The sequence below is a fragment of the Canis aureus genome, chromosome 2 (genome assembly GCF_053574225.1).
Source record: "Canis aureus isolate CA01 chromosome 2, VMU_Caureus_v.1.0, whole genome shotgun sequence".
In the NCBI taxonomy this organism is placed as follows: domain Eukaryota; kingdom Metazoa; phylum Chordata; class Mammalia; order Carnivora; family Canidae; genus Canis; species Canis aureus.
Window position 1 is genome coordinate 24,727,856 of NC_135612.1, and position 20,623 is coordinate 24,748,478.

Sequence of the window (20,623 nt, forward strand, 5' to 3'; positions counted from 1 at the left end):
CATATTATTTCCGTTCACATCCCATTGCCAAGGACTTTGTCACATGGCTATACTTCACTGCCAGTGAAGTTGAGAAATGTAGCCTCTACTTTGGCAGCCACATGATCTGTTAAAACTTGGGGAGGTAGGGGTTGTTGGAAGGGGGTTCTCTTACTAAAAAAAGAAGGGGCATCAGAAGGCTGGGCTTAGCATTCATCTCTGCGTTATCCTTCTTCAGTTTCTGTCTCTAGAAACATCCATTTCTCTACAATGCCAAACTGAGTAACAACTCCTAGTCAGTCTTCTCTTACTTTATCACATCTCCTTATTTTACAGTCACAAATGCAATACTAACTCTCCTTCTTCTCAAATTTCATAGTTCTTATAGCTATTATGGAATTTGGCACATTTTAATCATATACATATTAAAGACAGTTTGTCAGGAAATATAATGAGGCCAAAAGAAAAAGACAAATGTGTGCTATTGATTAACCTTCCTTTATTATTTTATTTCATATACAAAGATTGTTGAAGACATAGCCTGCATCAGCCTCTTTATTCTGAATTTCTAGAAGTGGTATATGCAGGACAAAGCACTCAATAATGCTGGTAACGGTAACATTGCTTTATTCAACACACAATTTATCTTCATTTGTCACAAAAATAATATTTAAAAAATAACATGCATAAGTTTGATCTAGAGAAATTATTTTTAGAAACTGTTCACAAATGAAACACTTATAAAAGATCTTTAACTAAACAAAGTATAAGTCCTAAAATTTTACTGAAAATATTTGATTAATCATGTTTAAACAAAGCATTTCTGTGCTCTTTGTCCTTTAGTAATGATTTACCAAAAACAATCATTGAATAACGCTTATAGATTATCACATATTTTTAATTTCTTTAAGTTATTTGTTGTTTTTTATTTTCATATTTTATTTTTTACTCCATTTGCTAACATCTCAGTTATTTGGGGGTCTATATCTTCTCGTTTTGACATAACTAGTACTTTTGTACTTTTCACATAAGCTTAGAACATGAAATAACCTTCAGTTCCATTGTGGTAAAACATTTTATTTCATTCATGATGTTTTAATACAAATTAAATAACTATTTACATTTAGTTATATATCGCAGTAGGTGATTTAAGTTATAGAATTTCACTGTTAAAATGTATATTTTGAATATAGTATACCAAATAATTAAAAAATAAGTGTACCTATTTTTCTTTCAATATTGAATTATAAATTATGAGCAGGGAGTCATTTCTTTTGATTAATAACTCCTCTGACCAGTATAATGAATATTTACACGTTATTCTTTGTTGATAGAGCACTTAAAATGCCTGAAACAATAACTATGATCACACCAAATTCAGAGACATCTAATGTAAAAATGTCTTTCAAATAAGAACATAATAAATGTGAAATCTATGATAAATTTCCTTTACCTAAAACACAAAAAGATTATAACAGCTTTCCACTAAAAATTATTTTAAACAGAAATTCAAGTCTGTCAGTAATTTGAAATCTAAACGCATGAAACAGCCTGAGGGAATTGTAGGAAAGGTTGTTCCCAGGGTGAGTTATAAACAAGGAAATACTTTATTTAAACATCTATGTAATCTCCACTGAAACATATTATTTGGAAATTATGTTAAAAAAGAACTTAAAATACATGGACTTATAAGACTAAATCTCTGAAACATTTAATCATCATGCTTTAAATTAAAATGCCATAAAGCTGTGGTTAACACTGAGTATAAATATATATTTTTAATATTAATATTATGACCTTTCTGTACAGTTTTTAAAAATTCACTCAGGGAAACTTTATCTTAAAATATAACTGCTGATCTTATTGGCAAACCTATAATAATACCTATGATCAATCTTTACTTAATTATTTTGAGCCGCAAACACAATTAATAAATCATCTTTGAAGTGCACTGACCATAATCAGTATATTCTGGAACAAGTCCAGGGGGCCATTAATCAAAACATGCAGCAAGGAAAGTGAGAGCCGCAGCCTGAACAGTTAGGTAAACACAGAGTGAAGCTAATAAAAACCTATCTCGCTTTAAAACCACCACTGTGTTTACTTTTGCAACTAAGATAAACATTATGATAAAATTAAAATTGTATAAAAAAATGAGGTTTGCTCACAATGACCAAAGTAAATATATAGCAATTGCACATTCATTTTATGTTTCTAATCTGACATTAAAGAACTTTTAAAGTTCAGTTACGAAAAATCTTCAAGATTTAGAAATTTGGATCTGATAAATAATAGTCTCTAGAAAAATTAAACACATACATATGCACACATATAAATTTTAAATACTGGAAAATTTGCAGTAAGTTGTAAGAATTTTTAAGAATTAAGATATAAATATGACGGCAGATCCTTTTATTTTACTTTATTTTTAAAAATTATTTATTTATTCATGAGAGACACAGAGAGAGAGAGAGGCAGAGACACAGGCAGAGGGAGAAGCAGGCTCCACGCAGGGAGCCTGACGGGGGACTCGATCCTGGGTCTCCAGGATCACGCCCAGGGTTGGAGGTGGCGCTAAACCGCTGAGCCATCCGGGCTGCCCCCTTTTTAAAAAAATAAGATGGCCAACTACCATATTTTAAATTGGCAGTGGGAAATGACTGAACTGTAACAAAAAATGAGTAAATGCTTGAGAAAGTTGGAAAATAAATTTTAAAATGATTAATATAAGATAGAATACAAATGCATATATATATCTATGTGTATCAAACGAATCAACTGTTTTTAAAACGTGGTCTTCCAATTGTATTATTTTCCTCCAACACTATCTTATTGATTGCTAAATAAAGGAGGAAACTTTGCTAAGTTAACACATAGAAAACTATGGGCAATCCTCAGTTCTATGAGTTATAAGAGAAGAAAACACTCTATGTTTGAAAACTGCATAGTTTCTTTCCACAAACAGACATCCAAGATTTAGCTAAAAACCCAGGGATATAGCACTTGAAAAATAACAATGCATAGTATTCCTAGAGCATCCAACTTAGATAGTATTTTCATACACACGACCTCATATGACCCTGATATTCATGTTGAAAGGTAGGCAGGAGGTATTATTAACCCAATCTCTGCACTCACAAGAACTTACAGTTGTATTTCTACTGTATTACTGCAGAAATTTTGAATAAGCAGTTAAACCTCACTGAAACTCATCTTTATTTAGCTTTAAATAAATATGGTTCTAAATAGAGCCCTAATTCAGAGTTGTGGTGAGAATTAAGTAAGTTAATGGAACTGAATGCTTAACTCAGAACCTGGCATAAGTAATCAAACATATATTAGTTACTATTTTATTTTTGAACAGTATAATAAAGTAGTTTAAAAGATTTTGCTTTTAATAAGATGATCCTCGATTCAAAAGATTTTGCTTTTAATAAGATTATCCTCGATTCAAAACCAAAGATGTACCACTTGTCTTTGGGCAAGTTAACTAAACTCTCTAGTTCTGAGCTTCCTGATCTATGAAATGGGTATAGTTAAATAAGATAATGCATATGAAAACCCAGTACAGTATGTAGGATATAATAAGTAATCAAACAATATTAAATATTGTCAGTATTGATGGAATGATCTAATAACTTACATAAATAAAAAAAGTCACTAACAAAAATTAAAGGGCAAATGAAGAGCTGGGAAAAACAAAGATTAATATTTTTAGATATCTGTAACTTTTACAAAACAATAGGAGACTGAAACTCAGCTGAGGTTATGGACAGGTAGTAAGCAAAAGATAAAATGCCAATAATCAATAAACACTAGAAAAGCACAAGACGTCTCTAATGGTTAAATACAAAAACTAAGAATGAGATATTGATTAAATAATTAAAATGATCTGGAAATGATCAAAAAGAACTGGAAAACAACAGAACAAAAGGCTTGTGAGAGTCTTCCAGCCTTCTGGAGGAATTCTGGCAAAATCTAAGAAAAGACTAACTACATATGCTCTCTGACCTTGTAAATCCACTTCTGGGAACTCATTAGAAAAAAATAATCAGTCATATGTGCAAATTTATGTACAATTATATACAGCACTCTTTGTAATAATACAAACATAGATAAGGCCTAGACGTATAGGATAAGAATTGCTTAAGAAATTATGGTACATTATACAACAAAATACTATAAATATAAAATGATATGGAATCAATGTATTTACTAAAGTGGAAAATGCTTATAAAATATAGTTAAATTTAAAAATAGCAGGATACATCATAAATGGTATGAGCCTTGTTTTGCAAATAAAGTATAGAAGAGATCTGGGAAGCCTGGGTGGCTCAGCAGTTGAGTGTCTGCCTTTGGCTCCTCCAAATTCCAGGATCCAGTCCTACATCAGGCTCCGTGCAGCAGGGAGTCTGCTTCTCCTTCTGCCTGTGTTTCAGCCTCTCTCTCTCTCTCTCTCTCTCTCTCTCTGTGTGTGTCTCTCATGAACAAATACATAAAATCTTAAAAAAAAAGAAGAAGAAGAAAAAGAAGACAAAGAAATCTGTAAATAGAGTAGCATGGTATTACTGAAAAACAAATGGATTCCTTTAATAAGTGGATAAACACTGAATATAGCAAGACGATGAAATATTTATTATTCAGTGCTAGAAAGAAATCAACTATGAAGCCGTGAAAAGATATGGCGGAAACTTAAATGCATATTATTAAGCGAAAGGAGTCAATCTGAAAGGGCTACATACTGTATGATTCCAACTATATAACATTCTGCAGAAGGCAAAGTATGGGGAGGGATGGATGAATTGGTAGAGCAATAGGACTTTTACAGTAGTGAAACTTCTCTTTATGGTACTACAATAGTGTATATTGTCATTACATATATATGTCCAAATCTGTAGAATGTATAATAGCAAGAGTGAATCCTAATGCAAATTATGGACTTTGAGTGATAACGGTGTGTCAATTTAAGTTTATCAATCGTAACAAATGTACCACTCTGTTGGGGGATGTTAATAGTGGAGGAGGTTGTACATGCGTGGTGATCAGGGATACACAGGAACTCTGTACTTCTGCTCAAATTTGCCGTGAACTTAAAAATACTCTAAAAAAAGTTCATTCATAAATAAAAAAAAAAATTGATCAAACACTGGGCTTGACAATAAAAACAGAAAGAAATGTATCAAAAGGCAAAAAAATACATTTCTTCAAAACTCTATTATAAGAATCTTTTAATAAAAAAAGAATCTTATTAATAGTAAATATTTTATTTAAAAGTCTATTTGACTGTGACCGGGTTACTGTGGAGAACTGGGCACTCTAGGATCCTGAAAAGCTTTGAAAGACATGATAGCTTTACTTTCATAGGCAGGGAAGCCTGTATGTAATCATTCCTTTACACAAAAGTGCATATATTATGCAATTTCTTCCAGGATGATGCTGTAAACTTCTAGTATTAAAAGGGAAAGAACTGAGCTTTCTTGGGCCTAGGAAGACTGTATGTTATACCAACGATCTCAGTGGTTGCTGTGTAAGACCTAACCAGACTCAAGGAGGTAAGAAAATACTATGCTAAAATACACCCCATCTTCCTGGTCCTGTAGCTATGGGAATTTTTTAGAAGATTTTATTTATTTATTCATGAGAGACACAGAGAGAGAGAGAGAGAGAAAGGCAGAGGCACAGGCGGAGGAAGAAGCAGGCTCCATGCAGGGAGCCCGACGTGGGACTCGATCCCGGGTCTCTAGGATCAGGCCCTGGGCTGAAGTTGGCGCTGACCGCTGAGCTACCCGGGCTGCCCAGCTATGGATATTCGATAAGATTGTGTAACCTTGTCTCATTAAACCATAAAGAGGGGATGTGTGTGCATGTGAACTGTTTTTTCACTACCTCTAATCTAAAATATTACAGCTACACAATTACTTAATGGGACCACATACAGGTTCTTTCAGAACACACAGTTAAAATTTCTTCACTCCAGTTCAAGGAGCAACATCTGTGAAAAGTTATAATAATATTTTAAAGTTGTTTGAAACAATGTGTTAGAACTCTTTGCTTTCAAAAGATACTCATCACATGGAAGTCTAAATCATATCTGAGCCTTGTATGAGATATATCAACCCACATATTTTTACATGTTAGCATGCAGAAGCAAAGACTATACAAAAGTATCTGAAGACTAGACAAGTATTTCTTTGCAATTTTGGCCTAAATTAATTAATTAATTAATTTAAAGATTTTATTTATTTATTCATGGCAGACACAGAGAAAGAGGCAGAGACACAGGCAGAGGGAGAAGCAGGCTCCCTGTGGGGAGCCTGATGTAGTACTAGATCCCAGGACCCCAGGATCATGACCTGAGCCAAAGACAGATGTTCAACCACTGAGTCACCCAGGTGCACCTGGCCCAGATTATTTTAATGTTTTTATCATGCCATTGAGATTATGTTGAACTGCTCCTTTTGGGATGTACCAATGTGTGCTAATCACTAGAATTCTCTTAGAAAGTGATCCTGCTGCTCCCAGCAGGGCCATATGTTGGACAGGCAGGAAGTTTCCTAAGTAGTAGCATTGTGGGGCATGGCAGAGGAAGCTTCCATATATGCACCAATTTTCTTTTCTTGAGGTCTCATTTACACACTAATTTTTTTTCATGAGATACATCAATGCCTAATATTCTATAATTATGGTTAAAGGCTTTTATATTTCTAAAATCAATATTTGAGAATTTTGAGAGCTCATATTCCAAACTAAAGCCCTGGAGAATATTATCCCTTGGACTGTTACTAAGCCTTTTCTAGGAGGGGAGAGGCCAATTGCATGAGGATGCTATGCTTAAGCACATTTGAGAAGTCAAATGAATTATTTACTATGGGCTTCTCAGAGCCTTTAAAATATAAATCTCCAAGTTCTACGGGTTGGAACACATGCAAATGTGGAAGCTATGGTATACGGCCATATACAAACTTATTTGAATATGGAACCCCTTACAGAGTACTTGATAAGATCTCCTTTACATATTCTACATAATGAAGTCTGTTAATGGTATTGTAAATAATGAATTCTGGACTCATTACCATCTAACTTCAATAAACATTTTGAATTTCTTCCTACCAAACCTCAGAGTTGGGGGCCTTGTGTTCCTATTTATATATTTAGCTCTTCTCTTGGCCATAGGGACTAAGGTATTTTATTTTATTTTATTTTAATTTTATTTATTTATTTATTTATTTATTTATTTATTTATTTATTGTTAAGGATCACTGAAGAAGGAGTTCAAAATTAAGTTAGTGCTGTTTCTGACAAGAATAATAAGAACTTTATACTCTAGCTTTAGTAACAAGACCTGTATGATATATCCCTTTGTATGATTCCCTTTCTTGGTCTCTAGCATAATCCTCATTTGGTTACATCAGGGCTTGGGTCCCCCTGGCCACCTTTCCACAGGGTTGGAACCTTAACTCTTAGACAAAGTTTTCATTTATAGGTCTCTTGTTCAGATGCTAATTTCAGTATCTCTTAAAACTAGTTTGCTTTCAAGAAAGAGAACCTAAAGGGTTGAGAAACAGAACAGCTAAAAAAGTAAAGCAAAAATTGGGAGAAATGGGCTGAAATAGCTGAAGATGTGACAAGCAGGAAAATGCTAATTAAATTATCTAATCTGAGCATTTTGCTCATTGATTGATTTTATTAACTGGTTGCTAATTTCAGTAAGACTGGGACACTGACTCAATTTAGTCAAATAAGTAAATAATGAATGGATTAATTAATCAATTAGTTAAAATAATCCCACTAGTCCACCTGGCCATAACTGACTTAATGTCATACAGAATGCTATAAATAGACTTTTATTGTATTCACTCTTTTAAAATGTTGCAAGAATTAATAAAAGCTCCTAAATTTTAAACAAATCATACCGTGATTATTATATTGTATTATAAAGCATGACCTCGTTAAAAAGTTAAACTGAGTGCCTAATAAAGCCTGAGCACAGTGATATTAGATATGTATTGTGCCCTTATATATTTAGAGAGTAATTTTATAATGTTCTTGTTTATACTCAGTATTTTACCTGATATTAATAAAGTATATAAACATGAAAGTAATTTTACAATTTCCATAGTCTTTTTCAGCTGGTTCATTTTGTTTAATACATAGGATTAAAAACTCATACTGAGCAACTCTATAAATTTCAAGTTATGTAAGATAGTAAATAACAAGGAATATACACCATATGGCTATGTTGAATAAATCTTAAGTGCTGATGCTAGCTGACAGACAAGGCTGAGTGCTCCCCAAATATCATCATATTGTGTGGATTAGTCACACTACAATTTTTAATGAATATTTATCAATATATAACACATTCAAGGAGTTCAGAGTCTTACTAGAAGTGGGAACTCTTCAAAGATCTAAAAATATTCCTTAAAAGAAAAGCATCTATATTTACCATAAAAAGGCAAAATAGCACTACAATTCTGCACCTCAGGACTGCTAACACATGCCAATTTAAGCTATTATCCCTGTGAGCACTCTATGTAAGTTTCAGTATGTTTTCAATTTTCTAGTTTCCTGTGTTTCAAGAGAATGAAAGTTGTATTATTGGGAATCCAAAGTTGTACAACATTAAGCAGTCTGAAAGTGAAGTTTGAAAAAAAGGAAAAAGAAACTAAGTATAGTAGCTTTAGATAATTTTAAATGAATATATCTAAGAAGATGCAAAAAGGACCAAAATATCGGAGTTTTCTCAACAATGATATTTTATAACTCTTAAGCTCTTGACTTTAAAAAGTCTTAAAATAGGGAAGACAGAAGAAAAGTCTCTGGTGATGTGAGAAACGAAAACGCTAAGATGTGGGGCAAGATAAGTCTGAATTTTTAACAAGATAGTGCACAGCCACCTTGGTATGACCTCCGAGCAACCATCATCATCAGCCTCATCACACTCCTAGCCTTCTGGTTCTCTCCACACCATCACTTACACATTCTACCTGGGTGCATGCTCACAGGCTGTTTCCTCAGGATTTTAAACCCTCTGCTCTCTACTCCACTATTCTACTTCTCTTTACCCGTCAGATTGAACTCAGATGATTCCTCAAGCCCCACCTCCCTTGCCATGCTTTCCCTAAATCCTGAAATCCTCGAAAAGTTTGCAATTATATATTGATGTAATGATATAATTAATGCTCGTCTTCTCTCATATACAGTAAGCTTTATGATATCAAAGCCTGCCTCAGCGGTATGTCTCCAGTACTCAACATGTAAGCATTTGTTAAATGAATGAATGGTGAATAAAGGAGGGAAAACCATAGTAATTTTTTTCTTCTCGACAAACAGCTTCTACTGTGTATTTCTTTAGTCAATAGGAGATGAGGAAATGACATTGTAAGGGACTGACAAAATATCTGTAATCAAGCATATTCTTAGAATTGAAAACAAGTAATGAAGTCAAACTTTCCTGATAAATTTAATGGCATATAATGGTTAACATGCCATGGTATCGTAAACCATAAACTCAAAAGTTTCTGTGCAATTTTTCCTCACTAGAAGTATAAAAAATCATATCAACACATTCATTCTCAGTTTAATTTTTTTCTACTTAAACATGGATAAGAATATAAAGAAAAACAATATGGTAAGATACTGGGCAACCCTGTCAGGACCCCTCTCACTTCTGAGATCTTTCTCTGTATCTTTACTTAATAAACTTCTATCTCTTTAATAAAATTATATATATATATATATATATATATATATATATATATATATATATATAGTAGGATACCTTTGTTTAGATCTAAAATTAGGTAGTATTCAGAATTTTGAAAACTCTTGATAATGGTCATCTAAGAGTTATTTCTATTGAATGTCCTTAGAACATACACTTAAGGATATATACAACCAAATATTTCATGTGCTTTTATCATGAAGTGCAGGTTTATAAACAGGCATATTTTAGTACAGTAAACTGAAAGGAAACACCATTAGACAAACAGCTTCATAAACATTAGTGATTGGTTGATGTAGAACTAACAGTTTAACTTAGTAAGATAATAACATTAACAGTAATAGGACAACAATAATAATTAAACTAATTTAATGGCCAAGTTTGGTGAGATGTATCTACTCATCCATGTAAAATAAAGACAGCTCTCACTCTTATGAACAATGGAGAATATGTTATTCATTAATCTACAGAATAATTATTTAAAACTCACAATGTGACCTTGAATAAGTTCCTTAAATTTTCTGTACTTTTGTGCAATCCAGTTTTTCATTATTTGACAGAATTGGGCTAATATTTCCATAGCAAATAGTTCCCACTTAAGATGGGATCATTACTTTTTAGAGTAAACTCAAGGACTTAGAAAATTACATTTGTCTTCGGCCACAAAATATTTTTAAGACATAGAGAGTGACACTTTTTTTAGGAATCACTAAACACACAAGACTAAGTATAAAAGCTGTGACCATTCAAATGCAGTTTTAGCTTCCTGTTTTTTGTTAATTTTTTAATATGGCTAAAGAGTAATTGTTTTCATGTAAGGATGGGATTTTACTTTGTTACAATGATAGACATTTGATAATCTATTGAGAAATTATCTTCATTATAGCATTTACATTGTTGACAAATCAATGTGCTAAATTTTCTTGTGTGAAAGATATCTAGTTGTTCACTAATCATATTGCCATTCATTCATTAAATGGTGTTTTAGAGCCCAGACACTATGAAAAGTCACCTCTGATTTGCCTGGCTCTTTTTTTTTTTTTTTTTTTTTTTTTAATTTATGATAGCCACACACAGAGAGAGAGAGAGAGGCAGAGACACAGAGACACAGGCAGAGGGAGAAGCAGGCTCCACACACCGGGAGCCCGACATGGGATTCGATCCCGGGTCTCCAGGATCGCGCCCTGGGCCAAAGGCAGGCGCCAAACCGCTGCGCCACCCAGGGATCCCTGCCTGGCTCTTTATATCTGAAGAAAAACCTGTTATCTTTCTACCATAGAAAAATGTAGAAAGGAGCTAACAAATGGTCAGAATGGAGAAACTGAACAGACTTTGGGGTCTTTACGTGGTTTCACTAGTTTAATCTTATTCCTGAAGTTTTAGGCATAATTTTTATCAGAAGCAAATACATGAGGTTCGATTTCACTTTTCCACCCTTAATACAACATAAACAATATATTTTAAAGATTTTTAAAAATTTATTCATGAGAGACACAGAGAGAGAGGCAGAGAGAGGCAGAGGGAGAAGCAGGCTCCTGGTGGGGGGCCCGATAAGAGACTTGATTCCAAGACCCCAGGATCACGCCGTGAGCCAGAGGCAGACATTCAACCACTGAACTACCCAGGCATCTCAAACGATATATTTTAATAAAAGCTTATAGAATATGGTAGAAATTCCCATATTATTTGTTGGTCGCATTTTATGCTAAAAATCGTATTATATATTTGATTGTTTAGTATTTTTATTGGTACAAATAACTTTACTACAAAGTTCTCTTGTATATTTAATATACATAGTTGGCCCAGAAATTTTAAAAGTATATTTGCCAATGATTCACTTCTACCAGCTGAAAAACAATGCAATTTTTATTAAAGTCAGCTAAATTATAATTACGAATTCATAATTCTATTTCTTTAATTCATAAGGAACTAGGTTATTATACTTTTTAACCATGAAAACAACGTAAATATTATACATAAGTACCACATTCTGATTTTCTATTGCCATTCTAGTGAGATAGGATTAGAAACCCCATTGATTAGTTATAAGCATACCTCCCTAACTAACACAGATCAAAAGTGCATTGCACGTTCACATAAAATGACCTAAAACCACTCCGACCTATGGTATGACTTAAAAATTTGGAATATAATTCCAAAGATTCCAATTTAAAACCTTAAGGCTGATGTCCTCCCCTCACTCTGTTCTTGAAATGACAAAATTATTTGTGTATATCTCTGTCTCTCAATAGAATATAAGCCCCTTCAGGCAGTGGATCCAGCACAGGCTTTCAGATAAAACAATAGTTGTGCTGCTCTGGAAAAATAATTACATAATTCTGAATCTGAGTTGTTTTTCATTTGCAAGAAGGATAAATTAACATTGACTCTGTAGGATCTATGTGATTTTCAAATGAGAGATCCCATAAAACATTTAGCACAATTCTTATTTATTTTGTATCTCTCTCTTTTTCCATACCTTTTCACTATACCAATGACTGTGTATCACAATAAATGTTTAAATAAATTTAAAAATTACCATGATTTTGTTTTATGGATTAGTATTAGTATAGATTAGTACATACACAGATTGGCATACATTAGTATTTATTTTTTTTGAGAGTACAAAGTAACTCATGGTATTTAGAAATGTACTAAAATTTTTACATTGTGGAATATTCATAAATATATAAACTTAAAAATAATTTTCAGATAGACATCTGTATTTTTAACCTTATATTTTTCATGAATTTTAATTGTCAATACCTAATAAATGTGTAAGGAATTTATTGCTGAATCATGTTCATGTTTTGAAAGTAGTTAAAAGTATAATAAAATCATAGATATTGGGAGATTTTACAAATCATCTAGTTCAAGCTTTTCATTTTACAAATGAGAAAACTAAATCCCAGAAAGGGGTAATGACTTGTACAAAATCCATTAGATATAATTTTTTTTAAAAGATTGTATTTATTTATATGAGAGAAAAACAGGAAAAGGAGTAGAGTGGCAGAGGGAGAGGATGAAATAGGCCCAACAGTGAGCAGGGAGCCCAACACGGGACTCCATCCCAGGAATCTGGGATCCTGATCTGAGCCTAAGGCAGACACATACTCAAGTGAGCCACCCAGGTGCCCCTGACATAAATAGTTTCGAAATTAAATCAGAGTACCTCTGATCTTCCTTTCCTCCACTTTGTTTTTGAGATGCAGAGCTGGAGAAGCCAAGAAAAGCCAGAGAAAAAATATGGAAGATGCCCAGTGGGAATACTAGCAGGGACTAGAGGCCACAGAATTGGTCAAAGAGGGCTTAGGACACTAAAAAGTTTTGAGTTAGATGCCAATATCTTTTCAGCCCTAAGAAGTAAATATCCACACCTGCATTTGTTTGGGAGCATACAGCTAGATTATATTTGTCTAACTGATATACATGAGAAGTTATCAGAAAAAAGAGATGTTGAGGAAGTTAGGGAATAGGTAGTAGTTTAAATGTAAAAACATAAAATAAGGATTAATCATCAGTATTTGAGAATGCCTTATTTTAAGTTTTTCACAGTTAAGAGCTTGTTTTTATTTTTTGTTTTGTAGAATCTTTCTAATGTTTTTGATTAAAGAAAGTGGGAAAGAACAAGCACTTTAAACTTTAATGGCCATAAAATTTCAGCCTCTGTATTCAAAATGGAAAAACAAAACCCAAAAGTATGCAAAAAAAAAAAGATAAAAACAAAACATATAGTTTCTCTTTCTGCTTTATCTGGGCAAGGGAAGAGGAATTGCAAAGCAGGGTATCAGCCACTCAACATCTGATTGATAAATGCTAAACTAAATTTCCTTTCATCTTTAAAATTCTTCCTGACATCTAACATATGTTTTTCATTTCTTCTAAGGGCCAGTTGAGCCTAAAGGTCCAAAGTAATATAATTAGCAGACAATTCAAAGAAGCTGATATGGTTTATATCAACTTTTAAAGAAGTGAAAATATACAAAATAAGTACTGGCATGATTCTCAAAACACAGAAAAGGAACACAACATTAATTGCATATACTTGGTAGAAACAACATGCTGCACTTATTAAAAAGTCTAAATACAATATTTAGTCTTGATTCAGATCTAAACTTTTTTCATCTCTGTACCATGTGTAATGGAAACCTGTTTAAGCGGTATCGTATAATCAGAAAATGTTAGTAACTTCAAAACCTTGTATATCATTCACGCACAGAGTGAGAAGACCAAAGGTGCAACTCTCTAATGTAAAACCAATATATCTGGGATGCTGGCTCAGTGGTTGAGCGTCTATCTTCAGCTCAGGACGTGATCCCTGGGTCATGGGATCGAGTCCCACATTGGGCTCCCTGCATGGAGCCTGCTTCTCCCTCTGCCTGTGTCTCTGGCCCTCTCTTGGTGTCTCTCATGAATAAATAAATAAAATCTTTAAAATATATATATATTTCACTCTTCCCCCAGACTCTGAAATCTTCATTAGACAAAATGATTAAACCAAAAGTTTCATGAGGACAGGAGCTGTGTCTGCTTTCTACTCTCCTCAATCCTCAACAGCCAGGTTCTGTCTGGCACACAAGTGATTTGCAACGCTCATTTGCTTACAGATTGACTGAAGGAAGTACAGAGTTTCCAGAATACTTCAAACTGCTTATTTTTTCCCATATTAATCTTAATCTAATAGTTTGGCTGCTCTAATGTTTGCAAAGTAGAAATATTTTTGGTTCATTATTTAAAAGAGATAATATAATACCTTGAACTCTATGAAACCAGCAGCTTATGAGCTAATGAATGATGATACATACAAATCACAGAGTTTAGTGCAGAGTGGATTTTTGTATGTATTGTATGAAGACACAGCGCATAAAAACATACCCGTTAATGACAGATTACGCCAATTGTGGAGAGAATAAAAACCCAATACTAAATAGGCAAACAAAAACAATTCCGCTCTTAACTGTATAATGCTTATTTCTTTACAAGAAACTTGAAAACTCCTTCCTATCAGGCTGTCAGTTTCCTGAAGGCTTTGGATTGTGCCTGTCTTGGCATCCTCATCGCCTAAAACTTTCTGCTCTCAGGATGTCTTTACACTTTTTAAAGTTTTTGAGATCCTCAAAAGCTTTTGTTTATGTGGACTATATTTATTATATTCAAAGTTAAAACCAGGAAAATTTTTTAAATCTTTATAAACTCATTTAAAAATAACAATAAACCCAACATATGATAACATATTCTTTATGAAAGATCATTGTATTTTCCAAACAGAAATTCTTGTGAAAGCAATCTTTTACACTTTTGCACATCTGCTTCAAGGCTGGCATGAATAAAAAGAGTTGAATTCTCATATGCCCCCACATTCAATCAGATCTGATATGTTGTTTTAATTAAAATATATGAAATATATTCCAAACAGGTATGGAATTGAAAAAGGGATGAGCTTGTGGATCCCCCCAGGGGTCCTCATGCCACACTGTGAAACCACTGACTGTAATATCATTTGTCATATGGCTATTGTTTAATAACTATTTACTAAGTTAATAAAAAGTTTAGCGAAAAAGAAAGAAATTCTCAGGGCATATACACATATATCCAAACATACAAATGATTTGCACATCCATTTTGTTTTCAACTGATAATTCTTTATAAATGTTGCTTTGCTGCATTAATGCTAATTATCCCAAGTCCTCAACTCATTACAACTAAATTGGGATGCAGATCAAAGGAGGGTATTCACGAAAGAGTGAAAAACTAACAATAAAGCTTGTAATTCCAAAATTTAATAGAAAGAAATAGATGACTAGGAAGGGACAATTTGAGAAAATTCCAAGCATAGCCAAATCAAGTAGCTAATTCAAACGCTATATGGGTCTGTTTAAAGCTGTAAATTAGGTTGAAACACTTTACTGAACACAAGCTGGATTTTAACATTTTTAGTATCTACATGCCATTTCTAATTAATCTATAAAAACCATGAGAAAAAACATTTTGCTTATATTTTTAGTACTTCTGCTTTAAATATTAATAGGAATTAACTAAATACCAGAGAAAATATATTGATTTGAACATTTTACACTTTCCAAAATCACAATTTTTGTTCTTTAAAAATAGCCTTAAGTAAATTCAGAAATAAGAATATAATTTTTGAGGTCAGATATTAGATTTTTAAAATGATATCTCATCATTTGGCAAAAAATAAAATGACTTACTTCTTTTCTTGAGGCTGGTGTACCTGAGAAACCATTTTCGGTTCTGTTCCAAGATTTTTTTGCATCCGCTGCCTCCTCTTTCTACTTGGTGCAACATCTGTGACATCAGGACTTGAAATAATGGAATCATCTCCTCTTAGAGTAGCTAAAATAAAATGACACAGAAATGTGACCCAATAAAATCATGCATATAATTTGTAAGCAAAAACTGCTACTTTAGCATTGATATGCAAGGTGACACTCTTTAAATATAGCACAAGTATTTTTTTAAAAATTCATGAAGAGGGAATGCCTGGGTGACTCAGTGGTTGAGCATCTGCCTTCGGCTCAGGGCGTGATCCTGGAGTTCCAGGATCGAGTCCCACATTGGGCTCCCTGCATGGAGCCTGCTTCTCCCACTGCCTGTGTCTCTGCCTCTTTCTCTCTGTGACTCTCATGAATAAATAAATAAAATCTTTAAAAAAAATTCATGAAGATTTGGTAAAGTCAACCAGTTATATTGTAAAACTTTTATACCAATAGAAAACAAAGTATATTGTACATACGGAATAATTTTATCAAAATGGTCTCTGCCTATCTTGCACAACAACCCTCCCCAAAACTTTATAGGCACAGTTTGACCTCTCAGTGTTAGAATTAGATAGAAGTGTCTTAGAGGCACCTCTAAAAGGTGTTTGAGGGGCAAATACTGCCATAGGAATAGGATAAATCAAGTTGATACTAAACAGTAATTATTAACAGGATTGGGAACTTCTGCTAGTAATCCAGAGATAATTTCATAGACTTTTCAGCCAACTGCAGGGAATAAGCACAAGAAAAAAATGTGAGAAAACACTAACAGATGTCTCTACTGTGGCTAACCCATTAAACTATACCTAAAAGTGGCTGATACACATGAAATAGAAGCAACAAAAGAAACATGTTTGATTTGTATTCCTTTACTCTCTATACACAATTTAGTTCCAAGACCTTTAGGGGAGTTCAGAATTCCTTCACCTAATACATAGTGTATTTATATAAATACATATTTATATAAAACAGCTCCTTTGCCATTGGTAAATAATGAACAATATCAATATAATTTGGACTTTGGATATCTTGCTGATTCATACGATTTTTCTCTAGCACCGTAACATTTTAAGTCATCAGGAGCAAGCTTTCAACCCAATTAAAGAAAAAGCATCAACAATGTAAAAAATCCTAAAAAACTGGAGATGAGCAGCTAAAAACCCTGTACAAGTCAATTCATTTAGCACAATAGGGGCTGGTTGAGTGGAATCAAGAACCTTATACTTTTCAACAGTTAAGCTTTCTGTTAAAGAAAGAAGTTGTGAAGATGTTTCTCTGAGTAGTTTGAATCAGATGTTCAATTTTCATGAAACGATTAGACTCCAATGTATTCTGTAACTGCCATCTACTCCATTTGAGAGAATATTTGATACAAATGGTTAGCTGACTGTGATGCTGGGTGTAAATATTGCTAGAAAGTTAATGGAGTTAATATTTCATTAGGATTATAACTAGAGAACTAACAACAACAATGTAAAGCTGCGTAGATTTTGAGTGGGCTGCCTAAACTTTAATTTTTCCCTCATTGATTCTAATATTTTTAGTGTGGAATTCTGCCAAATGAGTGGTTTATCAGCCACACATATACCACATTCTAGAAGAAAAGTGTGTTTTTTGAGTTCTTACTTGCTGCTTCTCTGAGCGACGTGAGATCACATGGACATTGTTGACCACTCTCTCGAAAGTCTTTTGGTGCTTTCTTTTTGTTCTTGAAATGGGTACCATTTTTGAGAACATATTTGGTAGACACTTTGCTATGGATTTTACACATATTTTATTCATCTTTAACCTTGTGAAGTACTTAGTATTAGTACCTTTGTTTGACTTACAAAGAAACCAAGGCATTAGGTTAAGTAATGGCCAAATCACAGAGGGTTTGATATTTTATCATATGACAACTAAAAATTATATCTCCCTAGTCGATAAAGTATTCCTTGACCAAATATTAACTGAATACCAACCAAAGGATATTTTACTCTCCAAAGTTATTTAAGTCATGAAGGTACTAAGTTCTACTACATTTCTCATACATTTTACTATTTCTCTGAACACATTCAAGCTGAACATCTTCCCTAATTTTATTAAGCTATGAGATGACTATGGAAGATAAATAGGGTTTCCTGATTTCTGCCCCAATCTGCTCTCACCTGAGGTTTACTCAATGACATAAGCAATTAACAAAGTACGGGCTTGCCTATAAATAAAGCTATTAAGAATGTCAGGGTCAAAACACACTGCAACTGTAGACAGACTTGAAAAATGAAAAAATAATTACACTTAATGACATGTTGGACGTACAGGACATAATGCTAGTTTAAATTAAAATGTTAAGGTAAAATTAAAAAATAAAGTTATCAAAAAGGTCTGCCATTCATTTCAGAATTTTTTTAAATTTTTATTTACTTATGATAGTCACACAGAGAGAGAGAGAGGCAGAGACACAGGCAGAGAGAGAAGCAGGCTCCATGCACCGGGAGCCCGACGTGGGATTCGATCCCGGGTCTCCAGGATCGCGCCCTGGGTCAAAGGCAGGCGCCAAACCGCTGCGCCACCCAGGGATCCCTCATTTCAAAACTCCAAATAATGACTTAACATATTTGCACTCAAAAGCATGCTTTATATGTAATATTGTTATACTATGTGTTATAAGGTTAGAATTTACTTTAAAATACAATGCAATTATATGTATATTGTTAGAGTGAGCTATAACTCAGGTGTTGATAGCATCTACTCAAAAAATGAACAGTCCATATAGTTGAGGGTCCATTTCTAAATTCTCTATTCTGTTCCATTGATCTATGTGTCTGTTTTTCTGCCAGTACCATACTGTCTTGATGACCACAGCTTTAAGTCAGGAATTGTGATGCCTCCATTTATGGTTTTCTTTTTCAACATTCAGGGTCTTTCTGGTTCCATAAAAATTTTAGGATTATTTGTTCCAGCTCAGTGAAAAATGCTTATGGTATTTTGATAGAGATTGCACTGAATGTGTGTAGACTGCTTTGGGAAGCATAGACATTTTAACAATATTTATTCTTCCAATCCATGAGCATGGAATGTTTTTCCATTTCTTTAAGTCTTCCTCAATTTCTTTCTTAAGTGTTCTAGAGATTTCAGAAATCCTTTACCTCTTTGGTTAAGCTTATTTCTAGTTATCTTATGGTTTTTGGTGCAATTATAAATGGGATCAATTCCTTGATTTCTCTTTTTACTGTTTCAATGTTAGTCTATATGAATGCAAATCACATCTGTGTGATTTTATATCCTGTGACCTTGCTGAATTCCTGTTATCAATTCTAGCAATTTTTTGGTGGAGTCTTTTGGATTTTCTATATATAGTATCGTGTCATCTGCTAAGACTGAAAGTTTTCTACTTTTTTGCTGATTTGGATGCCTTTTATTTCTATTTGTTATCTGATTGCTGAGGCTAGGACTTCCAGGAGTATGTTGGACAAGAGTGGTGAGAGTGGACATCTCCTGTCATATTCCTGACCTTAGGGAAAAGCTCTCAGTTCTTCCCAATGAGGATAATATTCACTATGAATCTTTCATATATGGCTTTTATGATGTTGAGGTTATGTTTACTCTCTCCCTACATGGTGAAGGGTTTTAATTAAGAAAGAATGCTGTATTTTGTCAAATGCTTATAGTCAACTAATCTTTGACAAAGCAGTAAAGAATACCCAATGGAAAAAAAGGACAGTCTCTTCAACAAGTGGTGTTGGAAAAATTGGATAGCCACATGCAGAAAAATGAAACTAGACCACTTTCTTACACCATACCCCCAAAATAAACTCAAAACAAAAAACTCAAAACTCAAAAAAGACCTAAATGTGAGAAAGGAAACCATCAAAATCCTAGAGGAGAACACAGGCAGCAACCTCTTTGACTCTAGCTATAGCAACATCATATTAGACATGTCGCTGGAGGCAAGGGAAACAAAGGCAAAAATGAACTATTGAAACTTCATCCAGATAAAAAGCCTCTGCGCAACAAAGGAATCAATCAACAAAACTAAGAGGCAACCTAAAGAACGGGATAAGTTATTCACAAATGACTTATCAGGTAAAGGGCTAGTTTCCAAAATCAATATAAAGAACTTATCAAACATCCAAAAATCAAAAAATCCAGTCAAGAAATGGGCAGAAAACATGAACAGATATTTCTCCAAAGAAGATATACAAATGGCCAACAGACACATGAAAATTTTGCTCAAGATCACTCGGCAACAGGGAAATACAAATAAAAATCACAATAAGATACTACCTCACACTGGTCAGAATGGCTAAAATTAACAAACATAGGAAGCAACAGATGTTGTCAAGGATACAGAGAAAGAACGCTCTTACATTGTTGGTGGGAATGCAAACTGGTGCGGCCACTCTGGAAAACAGTATGGAGTTTCCTCAAAAAGTTAAAAATAGAACTACCTTATGATCCAGTAATTGCACTGCTTGGTATTTATCCAAAGAATACAAAAATGGTCATTCAGCACATGCACCCCAACATTTATAGCAGCCAAAATATGGAAAGAGCCCAGATGTCCATGAACAGGTGAATGGATAAAGAAGATGTGGTATATTTGTACAATGGATTATTATTTAGCCATCAAAATGAATAAAATCTTGCCATTTGCAAAAAT

General features: G+C 33.6%; 1 protein-coding gene across 15 annotated transcripts in view; it reads right to left on the minus strand.

Moving 5' to 3' along the window:
• The window catches only part of XRCC4 (X-ray repair cross complementing 4), a 251,826-nt gene that overhangs the window by 94,767 nt on the left and 136,436 nt on the right, over positions 1-20,623 (minus strand). For 14 of the 15 annotated variants that reach the window (XR_013361769.1, XR_013361776.1, XR_013361766.1 and 11 more), the window contains one exon: positions 15,913-16,057. Coding sequence is in view for 11 of the 15 variants with exons in the window: in XM_077866098.1 (XP_077722224.1) it covers positions 15,913-16,057 (145 nt within the window). In the remaining 4 variants the exon portion in view is untranslated. Of the gene's footprint in view, positions 1-460; positions 4,482-15,912; positions 16,058-20,623 lie in introns of those variants that run through there. The other variant, XM_077866101.1, reaches the window with a different exon arrangement.